The sequence below is a fragment of the Emiliania huxleyi genome, assembly GCF_000372725.1.
Source record: "Emiliania huxleyi CCMP1516 unplaced genomic scaffold EMIHUscaffold_551, whole genome shotgun sequence".
NCBI lineage: Eukaryota > Haptophyta > Isochrysidales > Noelaerhabdaceae > Emiliania > Emiliania huxleyi.
This window is the reverse complement of record NW_005197870.1, coordinates 2,765-14,549: the sequence shown is the minus strand read 5'-3', so window position 1 is coordinate 14,549 and position 11,785 is coordinate 2,765. Positions and strand designations below refer to the sequence as shown.

Here is an 11,785-nt window from a genome sequence, read left to right as displayed (position 1 = left end):
GGCGCAAGACGACGGCCCGCCGTCGCCGCGGCCGCCGAGCATGACGACGCCGGCGTGGGAGCAGCACGTCGGCGCGCTGGGCTCGCGGCGGGCGATGGCGAGTCAGCTCGCCGAGATGCTCAACTGCGACCTGGGGCAGGCGGAGGAGGCGATCGAGGCTGCTGGCGGCGACGCGAACGAGGCGACCGAGCTCATCCTTGGCGAGGGCATCATCCCGCCCGCAGGCCCCGCCACGGACGCCACGTCCAGCTGCTCGTCCACCACAATCTCGTCGTCCGCCGCGGTGTCCTTCGCCGCCAATTTCGACTCGGCGGGCGGCGGCGGGTTCGACGACGCGGGCTTCGAGGCCTCCTTTCCCGCGGCGGAGGCGGCGCCCCCGCCCCCGACCGACGCGGAGCGGCAGGCGTACGGCAGCGTGTTCGAGCAGGCCGCGTGCGGCCGCCCGACGGTGAGACGCGCCGAGGCGGAGCCGGTGCTTGCAAAGGCGCAAACGTCGGGCGAGGACGTCGAGCGCATCTGGTCCCTTTGCGTGGCGGCGCGCGGCCCCAGCTCCGACTCCCCGCCGCCCGACGAGCTCACGGCCGCAGAGTTTGGTGCCGCGCTCCACCTCGCCGCCGCGCTGTTCCGCGGGCTGCTCCCGGGGGGGCTGCCGAGCCGCATGCCTCCCGGCCTGCTGCCGCCTGCGCCGCAGGAGGCGCCCTCTCATGAGGCGACGGCGTTCGCAGCGTTTGACGGCGATGTGGAGCCGGGCGGCTTTGGCGGGGGAGGCTTTGGTGGGGAGGGCTTTGATGGTGGGGGCGGTGGCTTCTGCGACGGAGGCTTCGCGACCGCGCCGGACGGCTTCGCGACCGCGGCGACCGCGCCGGACGGCTTCGCGACCGCGCCGGACGGCTTCGCGACCGCGGCGACCGCGCCGGACGGCTTCGCGACCGCGCCGGACGGCTTCGCGACCGCGGCGACCGCGCCGGACGGCTTCGGCGGCGGAAGCGGCTTCGACGCGACTGGCTTCGACGCGAGTGCGAAAGATGGCTTTGGCGACGGAGGCTTCGACGCGGCCGCGCCGGACGGCCTCGACGCGGCCCGCTTCGACGCAGCTGAGGCTGTTGGAGGTGACGCAGAGCCGCCCGCAAAGGCAGCCGACCGCAAAGGCGACGCAGAGGCGGCGGGCGGCGGATTCGAGGCGGGCGAGTGGGGCGGAGAGCCGATCTCGAGTCCGCCTCTCACCTCCAACAGCCTCGCCACGCGCGCCGCGCGCGGGTTCGGCCCCGACTCCGAGTCCGACTCCCCTTTCGACCCGCCTTCGCGAGCCGGCGGCGCCGCCTCCGACTTCGACTCTCCCGGCCTATCGAGGGTGGTGGCGGCGGAGCCGCCGCCGCCGGCCCGGGAAGACGCCGCCGAGGCGGATTGGTGGGAGTCGGAGCGTCAGTCCGCGAGCCGCGCGGCGGCGAGCGATAGCGGCGACGAGTGGTGGCAGAACGGCGCCGACGGCCGCGCCGAGGCGGCGGGTGATGAGAGCGGCGAGGATTGGTGGAGCGGCGAGGCGTCGGAGGGGGGCGTGGCTCACGTGACGCCGACCGCTCCTCCCGTCTACCTCGGAAGGGTCCCGCCCACCCACCCGGCGCTGCAGCGGGCGCGCTCGTCTGGCGGGAGGATGCCCCTAGGGATGCCCGTGCCGGCGGTGCAGGAGGATGATCCGCAGTCGGTGCCGCCCGCCTCTCCGTCCGACTCGGCAGAGGATGGTGACCTGGACTGGCTGGGCGTCTGACTTGGCGCCTGGCCTCTGACGGAGGGTGGCTCTTCAGTGATACTCAAATGTAGTCATGTACGTGTCGTCCATGTGTTAAATTGGCGGACACCCCCCAGCTATACGTGTTTGGTACGCTGATACCTGATTCGCGCTGTGTTACACGAAAGAGTGTCTCTCTCTCCGCACACACACACACACACACACTGTCTCTCCCCAGACTCCACTTTTTATTAACACGTATAGTTATAAATCCCCCTGGAGGAGGAGGTCTCCCTGACCGCTCTCGTGCGCGGCCTGCGCGAGAGGCTCTGACGCACTGACGGTGACGCACACACGGAGCCACACAGGCGTGACACGAAGACACGATTGATGGTACAGAGGGTGAAACGTATGCATACTCTATAGCTCACCGCGTTCGCTTTTATGTACGTACGTCAGTCGTCAGCGCAGCCTCGCTATACTCTAGCCTCAGGCGCTGGGCCTGGGGCCTGAGGCGTGAGGGTCCTCCCTTGCCTTGGCAATGTATCGTTGGAAGGCTGGCCTTGCGGTGTTGCGGTCCAAGTAAGCGCGGAGGACAGGGTCGTCAGGCAGCCAATCGATCTCTCTTGCCCAGCAGAGGCAATGTGTGAGCAGCAGGTCTGCCGCCGTGAAGGTGTGCGCGCCCGCAAGGAGGCTCGGCGACGCCTGCAACACCGCGGTCACGCTCTCGAGCTGTCGAAGAAAATAGTCGCGAGCTGCGTCGACAACGACCGGCGCGGCTCCGTAAACCTCGGACAGGCACTGGTGCTTGCGATGGATGTAAAGCGACTGCGCGTCGAGCTCCGTCATGATAGTCATCAGCCACGCGTCGTAGATTGCGCGGTCCCGAGTGCACGGTGGTGGCACCCAACCGCTGTCGGGTGCGTAGGTGTCACACAAGTAGGTGTTGATAGCAGCAGACTCCGTCAGGGTGAAGTCACCGTCTTGGATCACGGGTATCTTGCGGCGAGGGCTTGCAGCAAGGAAGTCCGGCGCCTCCATGTCTGCCGTCCGAGACCAAAGCGGCCGGTGCTCGTAGTCGATGCCGAGCTCTTCCAGCATCCAAAGTACGCGACCCGCTCGGAAGCGGGCGTGGCCCCAGAGCCTGAGACGACTCATGCTGTCCCAGCTGACAGCAGCTGCCAGGTGCGACACAGAGACAGTCGAGCGCGTTGATTTCTTTTTTTTGTGTTTTCAACATTTCCCGGAGGAGGGGTTTCCCCATCAACAAATGTTTCCCCATCAACAAATGTCAAGATACTTTTCGTCTATGAGCCGAAGTGAGGGCCCAACTTCAGAATCGTGCTTTTTGTTTGAGTGACTTCGTTCGTTCGACTGTCTGTCTGTCTGTCTGAGAGAGAGAGAGATTTTAGCCCCCCGCTACCCGGTTGCACTCGTGCGACGTAGCGGGGGGGCCACGACTACGTTTACGAAAACATAAGTAGTTCCGCAAGGTGTGAATTTGGCCGCCCAGTTACCCCCCTTTTAGCAGAGGCGGACTTTTCGTGGCAAAACTCGTCACAAGCTTTGGCGCCAAAGCAGACTTCACGGGCAATATCTCAGCCTCTCGCTGGCAGGTATGTGCAACGCCAACGGGTGTACAGTTCCAAGTGTGAGGCAAACCAACATGCGGTATGGGTGCATTTGTCAGAACTATGGAGGCGGAAGTGGCCTTCTTCAATAGGTATGAAATGCACAGCGGCGGCATGAATGGCTATTTAGCCACGATTTGCTGCTTCGACACCGGAGATGGTTCTTGCGACTAATCCTATTCTTGAGTCGGCGGCCGCTGCAAGGGCCAAGGCGCGGGAGGCGGCCTAGCCCGCGCGCAAGGACTGTGCTGGAGTAGTGGCAAGCACGTGTGGAAGGGTCTTTCGTACTCTGGGGTGCGTTTCTTGTGTGCCCATGCGGGGGGGAGATGGGGAGGCTCCCCAGCCCGCCGCAGGATTTTTCGGAACTGATGTACTCGAGTACGTGTGAGATCGGTCTTCCTTGGCACCAGGCACCAGCGGCGCACGGTCGAACTAATGAGCGATACACACATACACTCGTTTACGTTCCCCCTCCGAGCTCTTGTGAGACAGAGCTCAGCGCGAGCCCCGCTAAAACAGGAAGAGCCGTCCGCGGTGCTGGCTGGCAAGAGCAGATATGCGGCACTCGCAGTCTCTCGTATGTAGGTAGAAAGGTGAAGAACAGTCAGGCTCGGACTGGACACCAACGCGGTATGGGTGGACGCGGGACAGATGATGACGACACGCACGAACGACTCACAGACACAAACAAGCTCACAAGACACACAGCCAGCTGGCTGCCACACACCCTGAGTTGGCGTACACATAACTCAAGGCCGCGCCCCCCCCCCTGTCGCCTCCCCCAGCCAAGTTGCCGAAAGAACAAACAAGGCCCACAACAACACAACAGACGACAGGGGCGAGCGCGTGAGGCTGGAGCAGTCTTGCTCGTCCTCTAGCAATCTCCGCCGACCGCGAGGCCGGACTAGACCGTGTGTGGGGTCATGTGAGGTGTCTCTGGTCACTCTCCTCAGGGGCTAGCCGCCAGCCGCTAGCCCTATCTCGCACTCACTGGCGGTGACAATTCTATGGGTGAGCGTATGCGAGTAGAGGAGGCGCGTGAGCCGATTCTTGATCGCATGCCATTGGCATATAACTTGGCTTGGCGTGCGACCTCAGCGCGCCCGCCGTCAGCTCGACGGGGCGCGCATGTCAGCGAGAGGTTTGCCGGTAGAGCGATCCCGGTCTTGTCGAAGGCGAGCGCCCCACGCCACGGTTGCCAGCCGTGCCTTCGCGAGAGTCGCCCTCGAGCCGCGTCCCGTCGGCACTACCCTCAGTGTTGCCTTGGTTGGCGACACCCACTAGGTAGGTAGGTAGGTAGAAAGGTGAAGAACAGCCAGGCTCGGACTGGACACCAACGCGGTATGGGTGGACGCTGGACAGATGATGACGACACGCACGAGCGACACACAGACACAAACAAGCTCACAAGACACACAGCCAGCTGGCTGCCACACACCCTGAGTTGGCGTACACATAACTCAAGGCCACATCCTCCCTGTCGCCCCCCCCAGCACTCCAAGGTGCCAAGAGAAACAAACAAGGGCACAACAAACAACAGACGACAGGAAGTGACATGTGAGGCTAGAGCAGCATGCTCCACCTCTAGCAATCTCTCCGGCCGGCGAGGCACGGACGAGACCGTGTGTGGGGTCTAAGTGAGGTGTCTATGGACGCTCTCCTCACGGGCTAGCTGCCTGCGGCTAGCCCTAATCTCGCACTCACGGACAGTGACAATCAAATGGGTGAGTGTTTGCGAGCAGAGGCGCGTGGGCTAAATCTAGGCCGCACGTCGTGGCACTATGACGAAGTTAGACGTGCGGCCGCAGCGCGCCCGCCCCAGGCTCGGCGGTGCGCGCGTGTTAGCGAGAAAGTTGCGGGTAGAGCCGTTCCCGACTTGTCGAATGCGAGGCCTCTGCGACGAGTGCCAGTCGCGCTGCGGAGCCACGCCCTTCGAGCCGCGTCCCGTCGGCACTGTCCCCGAGTGGTCCCGCCTTGGCGGCACACACTCTCGACCAGGACAGTCCTGCTGACGCGAACGTGTCGCGCGCCGGCGACGGTTGCGGCGTGCTCGTTGTGAAGCCAAGATGGCACGACCACCGCCCTGCTTCGCAGACCGGGCAAGGAGGGGCCTGCTCCCGTTCCGCGAGGAACAGGAGGTCTCCCCCCCTCCCCCGGCCTGAGCAGCGGCGTGTGGAAGGCAGCCCCTTTTGAGTCGAGGGCGGCGCGACCATTGCCGAGCTCCAGCGACCAAAGGCCCGGGCGTCTGCTGATGGTCGCGCCGCCCCGCTCCGCCCCGCCCGCCGCCGCGCCGCGCCGCCGCCCGATGATTATTAAGTAATAATGAATTAACAAATAATTAATTACCCCATCCGCCGCCGCGCCGCCCCGCCCTGCGCCGCCCGCTGCCTCGCCGCGCCGCCGCCTCGCGCTGCCCGCCGCCGCGCCGCTCCGCCGCCCGAGGATTAATATTTAATAATTATTACCCGATTAATAACGTGTGTGTGTTTGTGTGTGTGTGTCTGTGTGTTTGCCTGATGGCAGGGAAGTCCAAGGCAGCGGCGAGCGGCAGGTGGCGTCGGCGACGTACTCAGGACACGATGGCGAAGCCCACAGCGCAGCATGCGCGGCAGCAGCTCGCCGGCGGCCCGCGTACTCGACCCCTAAATAAACTCAAAGTCCACCACAGCCTCCAGCCACCGCCTCCACCCTCGAGCCGCCACCGCTGCCGCTCTCGACGCCGCCCACCGCGTCACTGTCTCTCCTCCAGATCTAAAAAAAGAAACTCGCCGCCGATCCGCCGCATCATCCCATCGGCGTGGCGACGGTACATGTCTTTCGGAACGAATAAGCCCGTCGCCGCCGCCTCCGCCGTCGCCGATGACCCTCACCGTCGCCCCATCCATGCCGCAGGTGGCGCCTTTTAGCATGCTCTCGCTGCTGTCCGCATCGCTGGCGCTGGCCGGCACGGTCGGCCGTGACGGGCGCTTGGAGCAGCCTCCGCCGAGCGTGGGCCGGGAGCTGCGCGAGCTCAAGGACAACCCATACGTGTGCGAGGAGGGCGTCGAGACGGCCAAGGAGGAATGGAAGGTCTTCGGCACCAACCTGGGCGGCTGGCTCGTGCTGGAGCCGTGGATCACGCCGTCGCTCTTCTACCAGTTCCTCTCCGTCGACCGCAAGTTTGGCAAGGAGGCGCCGGCCCACACGGGGATGGACACGTACACGTTCTGCGCGGCGCTCGGCCCGAAGGAGGGCAACAAGCAGCTGCGCCGCCACTGGGCGAGCTGGGTGCGCGAGGAGGACGTGCGTGCCATCGCGCAGTCGGGTGCGACGGTCGTGCGGATCCCGGTCGGCGACTGGATGTACGTGCCGTACGAGCCGTACATCGGCTGCACCGACGGCGAGTCGGCTGCGGGGCCGGGCCGCCGGAGGGCCCGGCAGAGCGAGTCGTCCTTCGGAGTAGGCTCTCTCGAGGAGCTGGAGCGGGCCCTCGCGCTGCTGCGCAAGTACGGGCTGCGCGCCCTCCTCGACGTGCACGCGATGCAGGGGTCGCAGAACGGGTGAGGACGCGCGGGGAGGGCGCCGAAGCCAGGCCAGGCCGGGACCCCGGCCACCGTCGCCACCCGCAGGTTCGACAACTCGGGCCAGGCTCTGCGAGTCAAGTGGACGCAGGCGCCGCAGACGCGTCTCCGGATCCCGGGAGTCCGAGAGCCGAGAGTCCGAGAGCCGAGAGCCGGGAGCCGAGAGCCGGAGCCCGTGGTCGCAGGTCTCGGCGCAGGACCCGGAGGCGGTGACCACCTTCGAGCACTGGCCGCAGCGCGCCGCCGACTGGCTCGCGCCGTACGACAACGCCAAGGGCGCCTACCCGCCCGAGATGAACAAGACGGCGTACGACCGCTCGCTCGACGTCATCCGCAAGCTGGCGGAGCGGCACCGCGGAGACGCGACCGTGTGGGGCGTCGAGCCGGTGGGCGGGCGGGCGGGAGTAGCCCGCCGCCGTGGGAATTGCGGGCCGCTGCTCCCCGATCAGAGGGGGTGGGGAGAGAGGAGAGAGCAGCGCCATCCAATCCTTGTGCCAGCCCTTCCCGCGCCTCCGCCTCCCGCGCCACCGCCTCCCGCGCCTCCGCCTCCCCTTCCGGCGCAGGTGAACGAGCCGTGGCAGATGTACCCGACCGAGTGGATCAAGCAGTTCTACTGGGACGCGTACCACATCACGCGCGAGGCGGCCAAGGTGAGCAAAGGCGGAGGAGGCGGCGCCGCGCGGCGAGGGCAGCCCCCCACCGCCCTACCCCCCCACCACCCCGCCAGGACTGGAAGTTCGTGATGCACGACTCGTTCCGCGGCTACCCGGCGGAATGGTGGGGCTTCATGAAGGGCTGCCCCAACAAGGCGATGGACTCGCACATCTACCAGGCGTGGGCCAACCCGATGATCGCCAAGGGCTTCTTCGACGCCGCGTGCGGCATGGCGGGCGGGCTGCGCACGATGGAGGAGCGCCGCGCCGCAGCCAGCCCCCTCCTCGCCAGCGGCAGCGCCCCCGAACCCGGCCGCCCCCTCGTGCACAGGAGCAGCTCGACATGCCGATGATCGTGGGCGAGTGGTCCCTCGCCACCGACAACTGCGCCATGTGGCTCAACGGCCTCAACGACAACCTTCCAGGCGGCCCAAAGGCGCGTGCGGCACGCGGCGTGAACCGCGGCTCTTCACGCCACCACCTCTGAACAGGCTACCCGAAGGTATCGTGCGCGATGGTTCCCTGCCCGGAGCCATACATGGGGGAGCAGCCGGGCGCGCCTCGCTTGCCGGCGCCGCAGCCCCCGAGGCCGCGCGGCACGCCTCTGCTTGCGCGGTGCCATAGGCGCGCCGCCCGACGCCGAGGCGCCGCTGCAAGGCCCGTACGGGACGGGCGTGTCCGGCCCCATGTTTGGGAAGTGCCCCGTCGGCATGCCGTGGGGGACGCAGGAGAACGAGACGATGAGCAGGCTCGCGAGCGTCGCGCGCGTGCCATGCCGCGGCCTCCCTCAGCTTGTGTCCTCCCGCCGCCCCTCCAGGCTGGCGAACCGCTACTTCAAGTCCTTCTCTGCGGGGCACGGCTGGTTCTTCTGGCGCGCGCCCCAGCCCAGTCCAGCCCGCCCGAGCCCGCCCTCGGCCACACCGGAGGCCCCTCCGACTGCAGGAACTTTCGCACCGAGCTCGAGCCCCGCTGGTCGTACCTCGAGGCGTGGCGGCTCGGCTGGTTCCAGAAGAATGTGTCCGACTACACCTCGGACGCGGTGCAAGGCGCGTGCGACGAGGAGCCGCCCGCCGCCGTCGCGAAGCCGATCGTCTCGGTCGAGGCGGTCTTTGACGCCGCCACCGCCGAGACGCCGCTCGGCGATGTCCGCCTCGAGGGGGCAGCGGCGCCGGTGGCGGCCGCCGTTTGCGTCGCTGCGATGCTCGCCGCCACGACGCTCGCCTTTCGCACGTGGCGCCTGCACGCGGCCCCGCCGGAACCGGACGAGTACCAGGAACTCGCAGGCCACACGAAAGGCTGAGCCGCGCTGGGGCCAGAGCATGGGAGCAGGTCCGACAGCTGGGCGCAGTTGCGTTCGTTGGCTCCAGTCGCGCCCTGCCGCCCTGTCGCGCGCATCCTCGCTCGCGCGCTGTCGGCCGAGCGAGGAGATGCGCTTTCGATACATGTGCGCTTAAATTATATGATAAACCTCGTATCACCTCGAATGTGCATAGCCGAATCCGTTGAAGACTTCTCCCTCTACACGGTCGATAATGGCGCGTGTCGCGGCTGTGTGCTGAGTCGCGGCGAGCACTGGCGCGTCCGAGCAGCTGAAGGACCCTCCTCCTCTCCGCCCCCAGAAGGGGTCGCAGCGGCGGGGCCGGTCGAGGGCACAGTGGCAGCTTCTGTTCTTGCTGTACCCGGAGCCCGGCACGACATGCGGCAGAGGCGTCGCGGGCAAGCCATAGCGAGCCACCAGAGAGGACCAGTCACGCTCGAGCGTTTCCGTATGTAGCACAAAGTCAGCGGCGCAGCCCGAGAGGGTGCCTCCGCACGCGCGCTTGATGCGGCCACTAAGCGAAAGGCAGCGCGAAAAGTTGGAGCTGCACGAAACGGCGCTCGGCGTCGCCTCCACCCAGCCGAGCAGCGAAGGCAGCGTCGCGAGGATGCCGGGCTCCCTCCTCGACACGCGCGTCGAGGCTCTGAACTCGCTGGTCAGGGCGTTGTAGGTGGCTGAAAGGCGCGTCCCAGCAGCCCTCCAGGCAAAGCGGTGCACGGACTGCCAGTACGAGTACGGGTCGCGCACGCTGATGACGACAGCAGTAGGCACGCCCGCATCCTCGCACCGCCTCCGGCACGCACGCAACGCAGCATCCCCTCGGCCGTCAGTTCCAACGTGCCCCATGCTCGTCCAGTAGCCGGCCTGCGCCCAGTCCCTTGCAGCACATTCCACAGACGAGCCGCCTGTCTTCTCCACGTGCACAAACAGGATGTGATGTGACGCATTGGGCGCCAGCCTGCAAGGCGTCGCATCTGGGCAGCAGTCGTTTGGGAGGCCGAGTTGCCGACTCCGGCTGCAAGTGTGTCGCGAGCAGAAGCCGACAAAGGCGCCCCTCCGCTGCCTTGGCAGTCGCGCGTGGTTCATGACGGGCAGGACAACCCGACCTCGACGGGACGCCGAGGCCCCCGCCACCGAGCAACGATCAAGTTTGGAACGCGTCCCTGCAGCGTCCATACTCCAAAGTCCAATCAAGACGGTCTGTCACGGCCCCTCGGCGATCGCGCGCGGCTGCCAGTAGGCAGCTCTGGCTCCTACTGTTGCGGCAACAATACACGGCGGGCGGCTTTGGGCGTGTCGATGCGACGATGGAAGCTCGTCCACGAAAGACAATGTCAATATGACAAAGAGGGGCGAGATCCCGGACCCGCCGAGAGCTGCTCTCCTCTGGCGTCCTCTGTCCTCTCTGCTCCCGCGGCCAGAGAGCTACAGATTAGAGTTAGAGTACACATGTATTTGTGACTTAGTCCTGGACAACGCGCACCGTACTGTAGAGTCGTATTGTGCGCGTTGTCCAGGACTATGGGCAGACGCGCGCACCGTACTGCTCGGTGCTGCTGCAGTGCACAAACTATGGGCAGACGCGGTAGATGGGCGGCACACACATTCACATTGGGAGGCACTCCACAAGCCTCTCTATTCCTCCGCATCCTGCAGCTCCCCGCGCACCCTGGTCACGAGAGTCTCCTCGGGCAGTGCTGCGCGAAGGCTCCTCTCGTACGGCGATGGCTCCATCGCGTTCCGTGCAGCGAAAGCTCCCTCGCGGCGGAGCTGCACCGTTATGAAGACGAGCCGGTCCTTGGCACGTGTCGCTGCGACGTGGGCGAGTCGCCGCTCCTCGTCAGCGTGACGCTCCTCAGGCGTCCCTCGCGCGTGCGCGTCGGCCTCTCTGTACGCGCGAGCGCAGTTGAGGTCGCAATGGCCATTGGCGCGCCTCGCGGCACACTGCGGCTTGTGCCGCTGCGCCGTGTTGCCCGTCTCCTCGCGGTAGCCCATCGGCAGCAGGCCGTCGTTGAGGAAAGGCACGTAGACGTCGCACCATTCGAGTCCTTTCGCTCGGTGGATCGTGCTGATAGAAACCTTCGACGACCCCTCGGCTGCCGCGTCCTGCGCATCCGCCGCCGAGCTGCGCATCGCGACCTCGGTGAGGAAAGCGCGCATCACGCTCCGCCCGCGGCCACGAGATGCAAACAGCTCGTCCACGACGCAGTCGGGCAGCGCCGACAGCTGCAGCTCTGCGGCGTGGTCGAGGACATACGTGCGGCAGAGGGCAAAGAGCGAGCGCTCGGAGCCCGCCGCTGCACGCTCGCGCGCAGCGTACTCTGTCGAAAAGGCCGTCGCCACCTCTACGAGCGAGCTCACCTCTGACGGCAGCCGCATCGCGCTCGAATCGCCACCTCCGGCGCCCTGTCCTCCAGCGTCGGCCACGCCCTCGTCGCCGCGGTCCCGGGCCGTGCCTTGCAAAGGAGCCAGCGCCCGCCTCTGAGACCGCTCCTTTCGCTGCTGGGGCGCGACCTCACTCTCGCCCTTCACCTCGTCGTCCTCGCTCTCCTCGCCCTCCTCCTCCTCGCCGTCCTCCTCCTCCTCCTCGCCCTCGCTCTCCTCCTCCTCCTCCTCCTCCCCGCGCGACGCCTTGCCCGCCGCCGCCCGCTTCTTGCGGACGTGCATCGCGTCGAGCCCGGCCGCGCTCCAAACGCGCAGCAGCATCGCGGGCAGTTCCGCCATGACGCACGCGTCTCGCAGCTCGTCGAGCAGCGCCAGCAGCGAGCCCAGAGAGGCACGCTGGCTCTTCTTGACCCCGACGCCCGACGCCACCATCTGCCGCGCCGCCGCCTCGAGGCCGACGGGGAGGCCCCGCCGCGCCTCGACGAGCGCGCGCCGCTGGTGCTCGACGACTC

General features: G+C 66.7%; 5 protein-coding genes across 5 annotated transcripts in view; 2 read left to right on the top strand and 3 right to left on the bottom strand.

The window, feature by feature from the left end:
• EMIHUDRAFT_470771 (hypothetical protein) overlaps window positions 1-1,907 on the top strand; it is a gene marked incomplete at its 5' end in the record, with an annotated part of 4,780 nt that extends 2,873 nt beyond the window's left edge. Inside the window, one exon of the mRNA XM_005765430.1 lies at window positions 65-1,907. Within this exon, the coding sequence (XP_005765487.1) occupies window positions 65-1,765 (1,701 nt within the window). The 3' untranslated portion in view covers window positions 1,766-1,907. The remainder of the gene's footprint in view (window positions 1-64) is intronic.
• Window positions 1,908-1,958: 51 nt separating this feature from the next.
• EMIHUDRAFT_445915 (putative glutathione-S-transferase) lies at window positions 1,959-2,914 on the bottom strand. Its single transcript, XM_005765429.1, has one exon. The coding sequence runs from the start codon at window positions 2,882-2,884 to the stop codon at window positions 2,216-2,218; it is 669 nt and encodes a 222-aa protein (XP_005765486.1). The 5' UTR covers window positions 2,885-2,914; the 3' UTR covers window positions 1,959-2,215.
• Window positions 2,915-6,248: 3,334 nt separating this feature from the next.
• Window positions 6,249-9,038, top strand: EMIHUDRAFT_445914 (hypothetical protein). The gene is made up of 11 exons (XM_005765428.1): window positions 6,249-6,736; window positions 6,800-6,896; window positions 6,966-7,008; window positions 7,103-7,303; window positions 7,481-7,567; window positions 7,645-7,827; window positions 7,902-7,995; window positions 8,062-8,124; window positions 8,195-8,318; window positions 8,388-8,441; window positions 8,513-9,038. The coding sequence occupies exons 1-11, from the start codon at window positions 6,265-6,267 to the stop codon at window positions 8,868-8,870; spliced, it is 1,776 nt and encodes a 591-aa protein (XP_005765485.1). The 5' UTR covers window positions 6,249-6,264; the 3' UTR covers window positions 8,871-9,038.
• Window positions 9,039-9,044: 6 nt separating this feature from the next.
• EMIHUDRAFT_247129 (hypothetical protein) lies at window positions 9,045-9,974 on the bottom strand (the record flags this gene model as incomplete). Its single annotated transcript, XM_005765427.1, has 1 exon — window positions 9,045-9,974. The coding sequence occupies one exon, from the start codon at window positions 9,972-9,974 to the stop codon at window positions 9,045-9,047; it is 930 nt and encodes a 309-aa protein (XP_005765484.1).
• Window positions 9,975-10,523: 549 nt separating this feature from the next.
• EMIHUDRAFT_247128 (hypothetical protein) lies at window positions 10,524-11,705 on the bottom strand (the record flags this gene model as incomplete). Its single annotated transcript, XM_005765426.1, has 2 exons — window positions 10,524-11,390; window positions 11,550-11,705. 2 exons carry the CDS (start codon window positions 11,703-11,705, stop codon window positions 10,524-10,526), a joined length of 1,023 nt encoding a protein of 340 aa, XP_005765483.1.
• Window positions 11,706-11,785: the final 80 nt, after the last annotated feature.